This window comes from Gopherus flavomarginatus, chromosome 6 (assembly GCF_025201925.1).
Source record: "Gopherus flavomarginatus isolate rGopFla2 chromosome 6, rGopFla2.mat.asm, whole genome shotgun sequence".
In the NCBI taxonomy this organism is placed as follows: Eukaryota; Metazoa; Chordata; order Testudines; family Testudinidae; genus Gopherus; species Gopherus flavomarginatus.
This window is the reverse complement of record NC_066622.1, coordinates 119,916,541-119,934,900: the sequence shown is the minus strand read 5'-3', so window position 1 is coordinate 119,934,900 and position 18,360 is coordinate 119,916,541. Positions and strand designations below refer to the sequence as shown.

Here is an 18,360-nt window from a genome sequence, read left to right as displayed (position 1 = left end):
TCTCAGACATGAATGTCTGTGATAAGTTTTGCTTCCCTTTGGTAATGTAGATTATCATATTGACAGGGGTTCACTAATTGCAGAAGAAATACTTTGAGGGAGAGGTAGGAGCCTGCTACTCTTTTGCTGACCAGGCCTGTGTTAGGCCAAGCCATGGTAAATAGCCTGTATCCAGTAGGCAACTGGTGGTGAGAATGGATACAAAGAGCATGGGAGTTGCACCAGTGTGGAATGTCTGTGAGGAGCAGGGCCAAGGGGATGGATAGGCAGGAGCACAATGGGCTTTCTGTTACAGAGAGGCACTATTAGTTATCTCCATAGGCATCAGAGTAACAAGTCCTGCCTTATACTTTCCAACTTCAGGTTTTGGTGACTCGTGCTCCTGTACTTGTGCACATACACATCTGCAGATGTATATTTGTTCTGGGTGGCACAGGAAGACAGGACACCAGGAACATGGTTTAAATAGGCTGCAGCTTTATTAAGAAACACATCTGTGAATTATCCAGAAATAACCCACCCAGTGCAAGTTACCCCTCCTTCCATAATTTCTATCTCCTGGGGGAGGGCTGCTAACAGCCCCCCTACTCTTAAGCTGTTCCCAGCACTGTTGCTGGAACCCCATCAGCCTCCCCTCACCTGAGAGTTAAGGGAGCGGGGACAGGGGTTGTCTTCTCATTGTACAAGACATTAAGAGTTCCATCTCCATTCTCCAGCTTTTTTAGGCGATGTCTTCTTCTAATCTACCTCCAATTCTGGTTTACCAGGGAACCAGACCCCATATTGAACAAGTATGTGCACTAGGCACCTGACAAAATGAATTTTACAACTTAACCTACCCACTGTGTCCCTGGGCTGCTGAGTGGAAGCTGAAAAACCCCCACACTGGCCACAGGCCAATCTGGCAGTGAAGGACAAATTCCTACCAAGCTCCAAAAAGTAACTAGCAGAATGCCCACAGCAAGGCCCCAAAATCCAGTCCCGTTCTAATCTCAAGGGGAAGGGAGAGGGAGGTTTCTTCCCAGTGCAGAATGCACTCTTTGGTAGCCAATAAGGTTATGCTGCAACTTTCTGTCCAATAATCAGCCACCTAGCTTCTCTCCTCTAGTCCATGGGGAAGAGAGAGGTGGGAGGGTGTAATCCTTAAAAGGGCCAAGTGTTTCTTTCCCCTGCTGGCCCAGACAAAACCTCCTCACCTCTGAGGCTGTTAGGAGGGTATTTTGAGAGAAGTAAGTGCATCTTCATGTACTGTACTACTCCCTTCTGCTCTCCTGATCTTGTAACATAGGAAGCCTCCTGTAAGAAATGTTTTGATTGAAGATCCAGCATCAAAAGTCAATACCAGGAGTAAGTACCGGGGAAGAAAAAGTGGAAACTATAGATGCCACAGTCCCCAAACCACATACATTCTGAAATTCCATGGTCTCAGAATTTGCCATGGAATCCACCCCTTGCAGCAGAATTGTGCTCCGAAATTAGGCTTTTACTACTAAAGATGTACCTTTCTAAACTTTATGGTTTTGAAGATAACCTTCTAAAGGTGAACCCAGCATAAGCCCATTCAATGTTGCTTTGAGTCTGCCAATAACCTGAAACACTAAGTAGGTGTGGCATGAACTGACCCATTTATTTTAACTAGGGGTGCTGATTTTGAAACCTACATGTCTGTTTAAATATCAACATTACTAATTATTGCACTGCTGACCAAATTCCTCCCCATCCCTCTCCAGGCACACAAATCTCCTACTCAGCTGCAAAAATCTCCAAGTCTTCCTTGGCAACTTTGCTGATGCAATTAGGTATTGGCACTACAAAAATTTGTGGCATATTGAACACTAAAGGGATGAGGAGAGGGTGAAATAAATAAAATTTAACATCAAAATAAATAACATGGGGGCTAAATTATTCATTTTACGTGTTCATAGATTGTAAGGCCAGAAGGGACCATTGTGATCATCTAGTGTAACCTCATGTTCAATTTATTGAAAGCCTCTGCTTTTTTAAATTTAAATGACAGTGCACCAAGATTTGCACCAGAAAACTGAAATATCCAGGGACTTTACCACCCAATTTAAATGCACCTTGGAGTGGAATTTAAGAAGCCTTGACCCTGGATACTTCAGTAATATAAAAGAGAGAGACTCATGCTCTTAATAAATAATGAAACCATCTCAATAATACAGAATTTAATGAGTCCTGCTATTTCCTTGGGACCCAGCTGTGGCAGCATTGTTGTTTAATGATATTTACAGAACAAGTAAGTCTGGAACAGCTTCCATAGGATGGACTAAAACTAGTTATTATGCAAGGGTTGATGATTGCTTTTAGTGTATATTATTGATTCTGCAACCATTTGTCTGTCTTTTCTTCATGTACAAGTTTAGTTGTTGACAAGAAGAAATAAATTAAATATAGCAGACATGTATTTTCACCAAAGATTTTTCTATCTGAAGTTTATTTCCTTCAGTTCTGAATGATACGTTGGTGATCATCTTTTCCAGGAATCATAAGACTGTATTGAGTAAGGCAAAGCTCTAACAGCAATAATCATGGTTTTAGCAGAATTGTACTTGCATTCTTGCTACCAAGTACACGAGGGATGTTATGTTTCTTCTTAGAATTTCGACAGGAAACTAAAAATGTAGGGCCAGGCTCTCCTCTAGTGTAAATCAACATAGCAACTTGGCAGCTGCTTTACACCAGCTGAGGAGCTGTCCTGTATTTCTCTAGTTTATTCTCCCCACAAGCTGATGTGCATTATTCTTGGAAATCCATCCTACCTTCCTGTGCAGTTTTGATACTTTAGTCAGTAAGGCGCAAATTCGGTGCCCACAGCATAGCAACACCTGAAAAACAGTGGCACTGTGATGTTGGCACAGCAGAGGGGAGGATTCCATTCCATCACCCTGCATAGGCCCCCCACCCAACGCCCATTTAGCTGGATTGTGTGCAGGGAACAAAAACTGTAGCCCTAAAACCTCAGAGGAGAAAAGGTTCTGGAAGCTCAAGAGATTCTTCAATACAAATATACTAATTAGAACTCCTTGATTAGACAAAACATATTAATATTGGCTATGTATCTTTTACTACTATAACTGGTTTTGATTTTAGCAGAGCTTGTAAACGCCATATGTTACAATGGAGCAAGTAGTCTATCTTCGCTGGAGCCTCTGCCTAGCCCTCTGCCTGCGCCGTCGGATTGACAGACTAATGGGCTGCTTTCCAAATTTCTCCATGATTTCTTTGATTCGTGCGAGGTTGGTTTTGCTGATTGTGAAGTCACACTGAGTGGCTCCCATGTCATAACCTACTGCACAGTTCTTGGTGGAAGAGGTATAGCCCTCCGCTTTTGCAGTGACCACATATTCTCCTGGGTTCAGGAGACGCCAGTAATCCCCATCACTCGCTGTTAAAGAAATCAGAAAAGAAGATTTTCAGACCATTGCTCTTTTGACAGAATTGTCAACGCTTATCTACTATAAAGGTGTATGTTAGGAGTGTGGCCTGAAGTTATACATATAGGACTTGAGCCTCATGTCCAGTTAACCTCCCCTTGGTTGTGGTTGGTACCAGACTCAGAAAGAAGTGGGGCACCAAAGGTGGCTGTATTCCTTCTTTACAACCTTCTTTCCCACCAATTTTGGGAATCACCTGATTAGCAATTTGGCTCCTGGCACAAGCTGAAACAGCCTTGGGAGCTCACGCACACTCAAGAATTGCTGGAGTTTAGTGGAGCTCTAGTCATGTCCTGTTCCCCAGCCACATCCCAACACTGGGGGCCATGAGAGGAGCTGTACAGGGCTAGCTACACTGGTGCTGTTTCACCCAAGGATTCCCCTACACCAAGCAGGTGGCCTGGTCTGCTAGTTATCTTGTGTCACCAGAGCAACACAAAGCAATAGAACAGGCTCCAGGAATCTGGCCCATGGCATATGTAGCATTTGCTTAACAATGCCCTGCTTCAATAACAGTATGTTTTAAGCAAAACACCATTCCTTCTTTGGAGCCTTTTTAATGACCTTTAAATGGAAAAAAAAAATTAGGTGTGCTTGTTCTGAGTTAAGTCACAATTTGGAAAAGTAACATGGGCCTGGCTGCTCCCGTGTGTGACTATGTAGCCCTCACCTTGGAAATATAAATGAAGCTGCCAATGAAAACAAAATACCACCAAGAAAAATCCATTAGTTTTCATTTCCCATCCTAATTTTCTATAATTGTAAAGAAAAAACAGTACTGATTTCCCAAACAGAATTCTCTGGACAGGTGAGAGATACACAGAGCTGAGAGAAGGGTTTAAAATAACCTGTTTCCCAACACCATCAGCCAAAATAAGTTTGATCTTAACAGTTTGATATTTTGTTGAATTAAAATACACCCACAATAATTTCTTGATTTGCCACTTGAGGGTCCTTTCATACCGCTATAATGTTTTTTCTGTATAATATCAATTCATTGACTGAGAGCAATTTCATATGTAATTTAGGCCATGATTTTCAACATAATACTTAAGCACATTCTTCACTTTAAATACATGAGTAGTCCCATTGTAATCCATTGAACTACTTGCATGGATAAAGCAAAGCACATATTTCAGTACCTCATTGAATCAGGATCTTAATGATTTTCCTTACAAAAGATATTCATGGCTTAATGCCCTTTACCCAATAATCTGGACATTCTTTGGTCTTCTAGTGATGTTATTTTAAGCAGCAAATATGTTTAGCAGCGGATTGGAAGAGGGGATGAAACAGCTTCTTGCTGTAAAATTGTATTTGTTTTACAGTTTACCCTACTAAAGCCTGCTGAGTTGTAGAAGTGCATTTTCAAGGGTTCCTAGGATGTAATACTATATATACATGAAGAAACATGACATCTCCCACAGGAAGAGTTACTGTAATGCTCATGTGAAATGACGTTAGTATTATTGGCCCTGCCCCTGGGTGACATTGTTGCTAAAATGAAAGACAATTAAGATGAAAAGGTTGCATGTTGGGAATAAGAAGACAGACTGTGTTAGAGCTTTACTCCTTGCATCTATGTAAAGGTATAAAATTGTATATTGGGGGCTGGATAAGCTAGGCATCATGCTTTGACATAGCGGGAATCAGCAAAAAAACAAACAAAAAACCAGTGCTAATCATCTCCAGGAGTTACTGTGAAAGACATACCTGGGCAAGTTACTTCTCGTATAGTAAAGACTGCTCATTTTTCTACCAATCAGTTTGAGAGTGTTTTAAAAGAGGAGATGGGTCTTATTCTCTGCTGCTATCTGGCTACTGTGCACTTCTTGGGAGTAGGGGGCGAGTCAGGTGGGGCGGGATTATGATGGACCTCTGCTTCACTGTGCCTGTCCTGTACTGGTGTAGTGTCCACCATAGGAACTTAGAGCTGGTTTGGGGTAGGCCCTGAGAATCCACCTTGGTTCCAGATGCACAGGAGTAATTGAGCGTATTTTCTCCCAGACCGAGTGGGTGGGGAATAGTGTAGACTGACTCTGCCCCATGCTCATTATGCTGGCCAGCACCCCTATGCTGGTGCAGAAGGGTGCCGTACTTTGCAGTGGCAGATTAGACACTGGGCCAATGGAGCCCGTGCCAGGGGTCCTGGCCAATTGTGGGGCCCTGGAAAATGGGAAGGGGTGGGGAGGAGCCCCCAGTTGCTCTAGCCCAAGGCCTCACATAACTGTAATCCACCTCTGGTACTTTGGTGCTGTATAGGCCATCAGCAAATTACTTACTTCTCTGGAGCAAGAGGAAACAAAGGAAATTTTGACCACAGTTACCTTGTAGGAAATTGCAATGGTGGTGCAGTTTATGCAATACACTTTATACAAGCTTGTGCCTAACAACACAATTACCCGTTGGTGCAGCCACACGTTTCTGACAAGCGTTTGTCATGTATTTTAGCATAGCTTGAGAAATACTGTAAAAGAAGCTACACATTCAACCACCATCAGGAAATAATTATAGAGCTAAATACAAACTATTTAGCTCTTTTCAGTTTTAAAACAAGTAGAGTTCATTCCAAGAGTCTGCTCCTGTTACCCATCATTTAATCTCAGGGTACTAAAAGATTTCATTCTCTGGGCTAAATGGACTACATCAAAAATTCCTGCACAGATGGTAGAGCTATGTGATCAAAAATACAGGGGGATTAGAGAATATTAAGAGGTACTTTGGTAAACAAAGAGGTAGTGTACTCCAGTTAAAATGACAACAATACTAGAAAGATAATCAAATTAATATATGTAAATAGACTCCAGAAGGCACCTTGATCTTGTTAACAATGTGACAGATAATAAAATAAAAATTAGGAGGAATAAATGATAATGGGCCAGATCTTCAGCTGGTGTGAACTGGTGTAGCTCCATTAAGTCAGTGGAGTTATTCTAATTTACATCAAGGGAAGATCTATCTCAATGCTTTATTATCAACAAAGGGCCCTACTATGAAGTTAATTTGCCTGCCCAAGGAATGATGGTATATGCCCATAAATAGTTGAGTACTAGCAACTGCCAGCAGTGCTTCAAGATAATGTATTATTAGTTAACCCACTAAAATAAAATCTCTGAACAATTAGAGAGAAATGTTAGGTGCAAATTCTTTGTTTTGGATGTTGTAACAAACCCTGAAATTTTTATCAGATTCTCTGAAAAAAAGCTTTCTATGAGAGTTTCATGCAAACTTGAGTTAATGTATAGTTTGTTTGAAAACTATGCAAAACCTAGGCACTGTGTTGATAGGTGCGAGAGAGAGAGAAATACTGCAATTTTGACTGAGTTTCACTTTGACATTTGGTGCTCAAAAGTTGGGTGTGAAACTATATGAAACAAAACCAGAAAATGCGGCTCACCATAAACCAAAAGCTTTGAGTTTAGTAAAACACTAATTGTTTGCTGCACGTGTGGCAGGTTGCCAGAGACAAAATGGTCTTTTTATTTGGGAAATATTCCACTTCCATTTTAATTTCAAAGAAATCATCAACCCTTCCAGAACTGATAGCAGTGTAGGTTGTGCTTGACACTGAGTCCCTGTTATGGGCTAGGATCTTATATACATCAGAGGCTCTTAAAACAGCAGTCTTTGGGCCACAGCTTGTCCATGGAGCTTTTAGGGGGGGTCTGCTGAAAGGTAGCTGGACATGCAGTGCTGACTTTTCTTCCTTATTTCCTGCTGCTAAATGTTTTAATAGACAGCTAAAAATCCATGAAGTGGTTTACCAAAGTTACTTTTCATGACAGCACTGGCTGGAATTGCTACAAGGATGTTCTCTGATTGGTTATGGAAGGAGAGAGGGTGTGGGATTGTGAATGGGAAGAGAGGTATCCACAAGTCCATTAAAATATACCCCTGCCATCCTTACGTCTCTATATGAGCTACTCAGACCTTGTATCTAGGCATGCAGAGGTAAGTGGGCATAGTGTACTCACCTACTCCCTTCCCTGCCCTGGAACAGGGAACAGACAGGGTCATAGCTCCCCCCACCCCCGCAATAGACTAGTTAACCCAGCTGAGCTGGAATAAGTGGTGTTGCAATTTGCTGCTGGTAAAGGCCTGGAACACAGAGGATGCAGAGAGGTAACTGTACCTCAGACAGGGGCCTCTGACACGTTATGCCTCCCAAAGCTATTCTTGGGCTGCTGCACTTTTTCCTCAGAACTGTGCGCCTAACACTAAGGGCTAGAGTGCACAGCCCTGGATAATGGGGATGTGTGAACCCCACCACTCCAAGGAGCCAATGGAATAATAAGAGGAGCAAGGAGCTACTTGACATTAATAAGGTCATTGGAATCAGGCCCTAAATAACTTTTTAATTTTATATCTCAATAAGAGAATATCCAATGACCTCTGCTACCTGGTCTTTGAAAAATGAACAGAGGTCCAAATGGGTTTGTTGATCCAACTAATGAACTTATTTCCCAGGGTCAGCTGACAGAGCACAGTTCACCTGTAACCATAACACCATGTCATCACCTCTGCCCAATCAATAGTTGTATGTGCAGCAAGAACAATGTGTTCAAGCTCTTGGTCTCACAAAATCAATCATTTCAATTAGCCTATTAATATTATCAGCACAGTGTCACTCCCATCAGATATATTGTGAAAGTAACAGAAGGTTCTTTCTACACTAGAGAAGGAAGAGGAGACATTTCCTGGAACAAGTAAATAATGATAGAAAGCTTATTGTAGACATAATTCTTACCTGCTTAATAGGGTAGTTGACTCCATTTACATGTCAGAAAATAGCAGGTATTTTAAAAACGTAATAGTTATAATCCATTTTAAAGCAAAACTTAGAAAGGTAAAGAAAGTTGCTGAGATTTTACTCGTTTAAACCAATTTTGACCCAGTGCAAATCTATTGCTTCAATGAATATAGTCCCAATTTAAACAGGTATAGAAGAGAGAAAATTTAATTTTTTTCTCTGCAGTTTTATTTATCATTTTAGCTTAGTAGCTATCCCATAAAATTTCTAATTTCAAAGACAAATGACAGCCCGTACCCTTTATTTATTTAATGTAAGGCAAGACAGAAGTTCTATGTTTCCATCCATAAATAAAGTCTCAACTTTTACACTTCCCAGATTATGGAAAAGAACAACAATTACACTTTCTCTTTTTATTATTAATAGTTAGCAGTGAACCTGAACCAGACAGTTCTGATTCAGATCTGCACCCAAACTTCCTCCAAGTCCATGAGCGTTTACAGAGCAGATTGTGGGGTCTTCCATAATTGTATTATTATACATTCATCTGGGATTCTTCTCCATATGCGCTCACATTTGCATTTTCTCTAAATCATCCACTATTCTCCAGTGTAGTATCCAATGTAACCCAGTATAGTGAGGGATTGGATTAATCATCCACTGAATTTATTCAGTTCCCAGCAAACATTTACCAGAGTAATACAACCTACAGTTTATGACAGCCTTCCAAGTCAGTGGAAAAACAACTGATTATTTTCATTCCCTCTTTTGTTTCCCAGTGGCCCCATTTTGAAATATATAAGGAAGTCATAATTGCATTACTAAATATCTGCAATTCAATGTTTTCTCTCACAGCAGAGACATAGTAAAGTTGAAATAAAACTTATCATAACTGAGCTAAATTTGCTGAGATTTATTATTGAGTCAACTAACCTAAAATAGTAGATATCGGAGACTCTGAGGTTGCTTACCTAAAACTGCTGGAGTTCCTGGTATTCCATAGCCTCCCATTGCTTAATTATGTCATATAACTGTCAGGAGCGGCGCCAGGGTTTTTGGTGCCCTAGTAGCAGGGCCGGCTCTAGCCATTTCGCTGCCCCAAGCACGGCGGCATGCCACGGGGGGCGCTCTGCTGCTCGCCGGTCCCGCGGCTCCGGTGGACCTCCCCCAGGTGTGCCTGCGGATGCTCCACCGGAGCCGCAGGACCAGCGGACCCTCCGCAGGCAAGCCTGCGGGAGGTCCACCGGAGCAGCCTGCCACCCTCCCAAATCCTGGTGCCCTAGGCGTCCATCTAGGTCGCCTAAATGGAAGCGCCGGCCTTGATAACTGTACAAGCAGATCTTAAATTCAGTGATGGGTAGATAATGAAATACCCAGTATACCATATTGCCAATTGCTTTCCCTCATTCTAATACCAAACCAACCCTTGAGTACAGGGGCGAATCTAGGAATTTTGCCGCCCCAAGCATGCCAGGCAGGTTGGCTTCCACGGCTTGCCTGCAGACGGTCCGCCGAAGCCACAAGACGAGCAGACCCTCCGCAGGCACGCCTGCAGGAGGTCTGCTGAAGCCGAGGGACCAGTGGATCCTCCGCAGGCAAGCCACCGAGGGCAGCCCGCCTGCTGCCCTAGCGGCGCCGGCAGAGAGCCCCCCGTGGCTTGCCACCCCAAGCACACGCTTGGCGTGCTGGGGCCTGGAGCGGCCCCTTATTGAGTATATAGCCATCATATCCTTACATTTGTTCTCAAAATTACCACCTCTGCATATGGTATTTCTGAAATTGATAGAATCTTACTGGTATTGGTTTAGGGGTGCTCTCTGCAAGAATTATATTTTTCAGCATCAGAGCTAATGCTATTCCCTATCATCTCAATGCAAACAACTCACAGATCTACCTCTCCACTCTGGTCCTTTCTCTTTCTGTTCAAATTAAGATCTCAGCCTGTTTTATGTCTCTTTGTGGATCTCCAGCCATCAGATTAAGCTCAACATGTCCAAAACAGAGCTCTTAACTTTCCCACCAGCCTCCCTCCCCTTTTTCAGTGAATGTGGACCATCATCCTCCCTATCACTCTGGTGTATAACCTGAATATTATCTTATTTTCAGCCCTCTCTCTAGATACTCATATCAAAGACATCAACATTTTTCCGTATCTTCCTGCATAATCTCTGAGATCTGGCCTTTCCTCTACAGCCACACAGCTAAAACTCTTATCTAGTCACCATCATCTGACTTCTTGACTACAGCAACATCCTCTTCCCTGGTCTTGAAATGAAATCTTGCCCCCACTTAAATCCATTCAAAATGCTGCTGAAAAGATCATTTTCCTGGTTTGTTTCTTTGATCACATCACTTCTCCTTTTGCATCCCACCACTGATTCTCTGCTATCTACCAGATCAAACTATTCACTTCACTTACAAGGTTCTACAGAGGCTAGCCCCACCCTACCTACCATCTCTCATACGCTATCAAAAATCAGCCCTCACCTTTGCTCTGCCCGTGATGCCAGTTTTCCTCACCCACTTGTTAAATTTTCAAACACACACATGCTTTCTCTTATGGTGTACCTCACACTTGGGCAAAGCTCCCCATAAACATCGGCAAAGCCATCTAATTGTCCTCTTTCAAATTCCTCCAGAAAATGGTCTCCTGTTGTGATGCCTACAAAAATCTTGACAACTCTTAAGCAGTTAGTGTGCTGAGACCACTGTCTATTATGCTAATCATTACTGTGTCATCATTTCCTGGTGTCCATCATCTGTTTGTTGTCGCTCATCATAGACTGTAAGTTCCTCAAGGCAGAGACCACCTCTTTGATCTGTATTAGCACAGCACCTAGCACAAAGGGACACTGGTCTATGATTGGATGCCCTAGGCATGACTGCAATACTACTACTACTACTAAACTAGTTCAAAAGTACTTTGGGAAAGTCCAACTGTTTGATCTAACTTCCTCTGAATAGCCCTGGGTGCATTCTGAATTTGCTCGCTCAGATTTGCTTAATCAATACTATGAAAATACTGAACACACACATTTATTAACTTTCTTTTTTTAATAGAAACCTGGTCCAGCAATTCTCTGTGAATGCAATTCATCCAGCAGGGAGTAACCCTCCCACTGGGCCGCACTGAACTCTGTGGAGATTCCACCAAGCGTGCAAGGTGGAATGGAAAACCTCTGAAGAGCATGAGGTTCCTCCCTTCCTACAACAGCTGATTCACCTTTTCACTCTTTTCAAACCAGACCTCTAAATCTTTTATGTTCCCTTAATGATTAATAACCACAGAAGCACCCTGTGCTATTGTGAACTGGTGCTTTAATTACTTTTGGCTAGACAGACACAGCCCTCACTTGGCCACCCATGGGAGTAAGGCCTCCCTTATTCCTCAGCTTGGCCACTGCAATGCACCATATCCTAGCCTAACCCAGCAGGTTAGATGGTACAGATGGTTCAGCATGCAGCATTCTTTTTTTTTTTTTTACCTGTGCGAATGTCGTGGTTAACACCCTCTACTGAAATAATGGCATTTGGAATTCCCTTTCCAGATAAATCCCTTACCAGGCCTTTGATGCCTCGATGAACCTAGTAATGGAACAAATAATGGATACCTATTACATAACAGTGAAAAGCAAATACAATAGAATCATCAAACAGTCACATCTGCATGAGAAAGCAAATCATTAATGACTATGTTCTCTTCCGCCAGAAATCTCAGATGAAAGATATAATTAATCTATCCCCAAATTTAAAAATAACATTTTTTCCCCTCAAATGTAAAATGTAAAAGTCTTCTCCCTATGTTTGGTATTGCAGTAGGTAAGATGGCATACATTCTCAAAGCATATAAAATACATGTATGTTAACAGCATCGGTTAGGGTTTTTTTTAATCTTCTTTGCAAATAATATAGTTTTGAAATATCACTATCAATATAAAATTAACTTTCTAGGCATCAGCCACTTTTGACTTTACTTTTTTTTAGAACTTCTACAGTTATGAATATAAGAGAGAGCCAGATAAAACAACTAAAAGTAGCAAGTCGAAGGGATTTTCATGTGATTGTTTGTAATCAAGCACTGCACTCTGGTAAAATTTTAACATGCTTCATTATTTTGTCCACTTAAACTAAAATAGTCTGATGTTTAAAAAAATTCTGCTAGTAATTTTGAAGGGTAAAGTTTCTATGATAAATGCAAAAAATGTTCATAATTCAAAACACAGATCATAAGTGAAATCTTTAGTGAAAGAATTAGCTACCAGACAGGGTTTTACTAAACAGAACTGAAACATATTAGCCTTGTGAGATCACAAGGGGTGTGTGGAGGACTGGAAAACTTTGGATAAGAAAGCATATTAAGATTTTTCTAGTGTTTTAAATGATGCCTATTTGTACAAAGTTTCTCAGTTTCTTTCTAGCAGGAGCACTCTGGATTTTAAAGGCCAAATCTGGACTCTCCCCTTAATACAATGTAAGTGCTGTGGTTGAGATTTCCAAAGCAGCATGAGACCCAATGGAAGATAAATAATTAAGCTAATGGAAGATATGTGTCTGAATCCCATTGGCTGATTTGAAAAGCTGTGGAGGGCAACCCACTGAGAGCTCCTATAGGAATTAGCACAGTTCTGAACTCTTTGGCGTCTGTCTCTGCAGGATCAGGTAGAAGGTGATTTGTAAGCAACCTGGGGGAATAGCAAGATTATAGTAAGTACCTCTGAAAACTATATTCTCTCTCATACCTGTTCCATAAAAACAATCAGGGATTCACGGTTATTTTCCCATTCTTCAGGTAACTCGCTCTCATGAGGATATTTGTCACAGCCCACATAGATGGATAGCTCAAAGCAGTTTGTGTGCAGGTAACTAAAATCATTTATACCTGTTGATGCAATAAAATAAGAAAAGCTTTAGAACCATAAAATGCTGCTCTTGTTTATTTTGTGCACTAGACCTGATTACTTTAATCAAAGGGCAGAACATCTGAATAGCACAAAGTAGACAGCAGTTCTGGCAGGAAAATGCTGTTTTAAAAATGTCATGAATATGTTAATTGATTCTCATAACATTGTGCCAATAGAAACAAAATCAAAGTTGCACTTCTAAAGAAGTAAAGCCATAATAGCTCTATGAAACTTGATGCAAACTTTTTAAACTTTCCAATAGAGAAGAAGGTCCATCTTCATTTTATCCCATTTAAAACAGGGAACTGAGTAGCTCAGTGCATGATAAACCTGTCATAACTTTAGTCCCAAATTTGGACCTTAGCGTCCAAAATATGGGGGTTAGCATGAAAACCTCCAAGCTTAGTTACCAGCTTGGACCTGGTACTTGCTGCCACCACCCAAAAAATTAGAGTGTTTTGGGGCACTCTGGTCCCCCTGAAAAACCTTCCCTGGGGACCCCAAGACCCAAATCCCTTGAGTCTCACAACAAAGGGAAATAATCCTTTTTCCCTTCCCCCCTCCAGGTGCTCCTGGAGAGATACACAGACACAAGCTCTGTGAATCTACAGAGAGTGACTCCCCCTCTCTGTTCCCAGTCCTGGAAACAAAAGCACTTTCCTCTTCACCCAGAGGGAATGCAAAATCAGGCTAGCAAATCCAACACACACAGATCTCCCCCTAATTTCTTCCTCCCACCAATTCCCTGGTGAGTACAGACTCAATTTCCCTGAAATTTCCCAGTAAAGAAAACTTTAACAGGTTTTAAAAAGAAAGCTTTATATAAAAAAGAAAGAAAAATACATACAAATGGTCTCTCTGTATTAAGGTGACAAAATACAGGGTTAATTGCTTAAAAGAAATATGAATAAACAGCCTTATTAAAAAAGAATACAAATCAAAGCACTCCAGCACTTATATTCATGCAAATACCAAAGAAAAGAAACCATATAACTTACTATCTGATCTCTTGGTCCTTACACTTAGAAACAGAAGATTAGAAAACAGAACTACTTCTCCAAAGCTCAGAGAAAGCAGCCAGACAGACAAAAGACAAAAGACACAGACACTCAATTCCCTCCACCCAAAGTTGAAAAAATCCGGTTTCCTGATTGGTCCTCTGGTCAGGTGCTTCAGGTAAAAGAGACATTAACCCTTAGCTATCTGTTTATGACAAAACCAAGATGGAAAAAAGAGAGAGAGAGAGAGAGAGAGAGAGAGAGGTAGCTGCTGTACTCATCCCCAGTATAAGCCTTGTTGAAAGCCTCTTGAAGACTATGGGAGTCTTGGTCGCAGTATTCTGCAGGGTTCAGTCCTATCACTTCTCTTATTCAACTTATATGTGAGACTGCTGAGTGAGTGTGTGAAAGTATGGACTACCTTGTCATCAATGCACTAATGACATCCAGCATTAATCTCTGTAGAATTTGCTGTAGAAAGTGGGGATAACCTTCTTGCTGTTCCAGGGTCTAACAGAATTTGGAATCTAAATGAAAAATAGTTGGGTTAAGCCTATTCCAGATAAGATGGATGTGATGTTGATGGAAAAGGAGGAAGCACTTGGAGGAAATAGCAGGAAATATGACCTCACCTTCTACTGAGATGTATGTTCTTCAGTTGTCCAGGAAGTGTTAAACTTTATGGGCTCTTAAATGTTAATGGACTCTTAAACTAAGCCTAGATGTCCATATAGTAGCAATTCCCAGAAATGTCAGTTTTCACTATGTTCTTCCCTTCTGATGCCCCAATTAGAGTGTTCCAAGCTTTGTCTCCTCCAGGCAGGATCATTGCAACACAACATATCTTGGCCTAACCCAGACAGTCGGATCACAAACTCTAGACGGTACAGCATGCAGCATCCTTTCTGCTAAGTGGAATGTACTGACAAGAGCAAATACCAATTCTTCACCTTTTACATAGGCTGCCATTCCAATTCCAAGTACAGTTCAAGGTCTAGTGTCCAAATTCTACTCTCATTGAAACTGGAAGTCTCAGTAACTCCAGTGACTTCATCTATATCAGTAAAACTGAGAGCTGAATTCTTCTCATGGTCCTCACCATCAAAGAGCTAAATGGGGGAAGGACTTAGCTATCACAAAGGCCATCTTTTTCCTGTAATTTTCCACAGAAACACAATTGCTGATATAGTGCAGATTTTAACTCAGAGGGGTCAGCAGCAGAGTATTTTCCCTAGAGCTATGAAAACTGTTGTAGACCATTCAGTAGCTACACTGTATTGAAGAAGGACGGTCATTTGATACCAGGGAGCACTGGTGTGGGGGCAATATGCTCATTTATACCATTCTTAAATGACCATATGCAGAGTGAGTGTGGTTTTGGTTTTTAGTTATTAACAATAAACAGGATTGTCAATAGTACAAATATTTTCCTACAGAAATACTACATATGAGGACATCATATATATGAAAAGGGAATAGAGAAGAGTTAAGGCCGTACAGGTTATGCTTGGTGTCCTTTCACCTGTAAATACTGAGTGACCTATTCCATGTATAGAGCCTGGCCCTGTTAGAGAACTATGGGCTGCATTTTTGTTTCCTATACAGGCTCCTGCAAAAGATCAGAATTAGTATCGTTGTCTCCTAATAAAGATGTCCATTAGCGATGTGTCCTAACCAATCACCCCTGAACTTTGATAAAGCTCCAATCTGTGTCCACATTTCCCAGCTAACTCCAGTCTCTATAATGGGCCAAACTCTAAAGCCCAGATTCCCCTGAGCACTGGGGAAGTCTGTATGTAGATGAAGACTTTCAATCCATTTCCATTTTTCCCATTTATCTGCTGATTCTCAGAAGAATCTCCCTTTGGGGAATTTCATTTATTAACATTCTCCAAACTAACACAGATAGCACAATTCAATGGCCAGGCTGAATGCAGGGGGAAGGAAGGAATGAAGATTAATTTCTCATTATCCAAACAAATTGATAATTAAAAAATATTTTAAGGCTGAGAAGAAAATTGCTCATTAATGATCATTAACTGATTTATTTCCTAATGGCAAAGATTAGCAGGAAATACATTCACCAAGTATATCTGATTGAAGAGAATAAAAAAAAAAGATCCAATCAATCCAATTATTATGCAGCAGCAGTCAAGTATTTAAGGAGCCCTCAGTGCCTTCTGGATGCAGAGTAGGAGGATTATATAACACAAATGTTAATTTTTTTATATGTTTGTTGATGGGGAAAGACTAAAATTTCAGACGCTGGCATATGCTGCTCTGCAGAAGCCTGATTCCTTTCCATTTGAGAAATGCTCACAAGCACTTTTTCTCTTCACATATCGTATTTCATCCTGGCTAATTTATGGTAAAATGTTTTGTGTTACACAGTAATTGCTCTGTTTCCACATGTCTCCTTCAAATACTGGCTTAATGTTGCCAAGAGGAACTCTCCATATATTGTCTGATGCCCAAATCCAGCATTGGAAATCAAAGATAAGATTCATATGTTGCTTGGATGTTATTTTTAGACTGATTGACAAGATCATTTTCATGGCAGCCCATGGTGTGCAACAGGGAATAATGTAGTTAAATACCAAAGAAATGCTGAGGCATTTGATATTTGCAGAAGCTGTTTAGAGTCAGCTTACTACACCTCCAGGGACATTGGTGGTATAAAGGAGTTAGACAGCTTCTGGGCAACTCTCTCAGTGCAGGGTTTATGTACACCAGCTCCTTCACAATACCCAGTGTAGGGTCATACCAAGGGCATGACTGGGGGCTGGGAGGGTGCTGAACAGCTTTGAATTCAGCTACTTTGGGCTGTGGAGAAGCCCACTGGATGTCATGAGAGTAAGTTAGAGCAGACCCTGGGCAATTTTCAGGAATGTCACTTTGGGAACAGAGCTTACATGAACAGCTGTTTAAGAATGAATAACTATTGCAACTGTGGGGCTTAAAAGAGGAATAATTGAGAGAAGAGCCCATGTGGAAATCTGTAACTAGGTAGAAATAATGTCGACAGAGCAGACAAGTAACTCCTCACCCTCAAATCGGAGGCAATTTTGATCTGGGTTTGGAGCTGAATGTAGCAACTCGGGTCATGTCTCTGCTTAATGAGGATTTTGATATTAATTGTTAAAAACAATTTAGTTTTTTTTGGTTTATGATTAACTTAAACCATTTTCACTAGTCTCCTTAGTAATTGTCAGCTTATTCCTAAATACCTAACTCCTATACAGTGCCTTTCATCAGCAGAGTTCAAAGCACTTTGCAAAGGAGCTATCCTTATTCCCATTTTACAGATGGGGAAACTGAGGCACACAGACTTGCCCAAAGTCACCCAGCAGGAAAGTGACACAGCTGTGAACCAAACCCAGGTTTCCTGAATCCCAGTCCAGTGTTATGGGTGTAAAGAAGAAAACTAGAAAAAATATTTTAGTAATCTCCCCACAAAACAAACCCAGAGACTTCATTATAACACCAGAAAACAGAATATTAAAAATAATGTGAAGCATCATATAGGAACAAAACAAATTCAGTGAACCAAATTCATCATATAATTGTTACTAAGAAATCATATACTACTCAGCATCTATGCTGTAGCCAGTTAATTAATGCTATAGCTGTTAGTGAGATGACAAAGATAAGGCTGACTGTATTGATTCATAATCAGGTTTATACAGCATTTAAGAAAACTAAACTCAAATTCAATAATTAGGCAGTTAACTTTCCAAGTTTTCAGAATTTGCATAATTCATGGACATTTACTGCAGGAACTGTTTCTGTGATGTGGACAGTTCAACAGCTCTTCCCCTGAATTTCTGCAGTTGTTTTTAACATAGTAAAAAATATTTTCAAGTCCAATAAGTTTCTGTTTGGCTTCAGTGCCAGCCAAAATTAACTTTGCCTGATCCAATGTGAAAGCAATGAAAGTAGCTTCCAATACTTGGAACTGTTTATATAGTGAGAATGGCTGTACATAACAAGCAATATCAAGAGCTCTAATAAAGAAAATGGCATGTAAAACCACATACTTGTATCTATTTACAGTTGTTATTGTTGTCATACTTAATGCCAACATTTAAGAGATGGCACACAGACATCCACAGCCCCCACATTAACCCTACAGATAACTCATTGCTTTAGAAATGAAGATTTTGGCAGGAGGCTGGAACATCAGTGGAGTGTAACCTGCTAAGAATCTGACTGGGTATTTAAGAGCACATCCAAAAAGTGGTTGAGGCCAATTACTA

The 18,360-nt window shown here is 40.8% G+C and overlaps 1 protein-coding gene across 1 annotated transcript in view; it reads right to left on the bottom strand.

Annotated features, from left to right (window-relative positions):
- Positions 1–465: 465 nt before the first annotated feature.
- The window catches only part of CPXM2 (carboxypeptidase X, M14 family member 2), a 121,866-nt gene continuing 103,971 nt past the window's right edge, over positions 466–18,360 (bottom strand). Inside the window, exons 12-14 of the mRNA XM_050959402.1 lie at positions 12,945–13,084; positions 11,691–11,790; positions 466–3,406 (exon numbers count right to left, since the gene is read on the bottom strand). Coding sequence (XP_050815359.1) covers positions 3,153–3,406; positions 11,691–11,790; positions 12,945–13,084 — 494 coding nt within the window. The 3' untranslated portion in view covers positions 466–3,152. The remainder of the gene's footprint in view (positions 3,407–11,690; positions 11,791–12,944; positions 13,085–18,360) is intronic.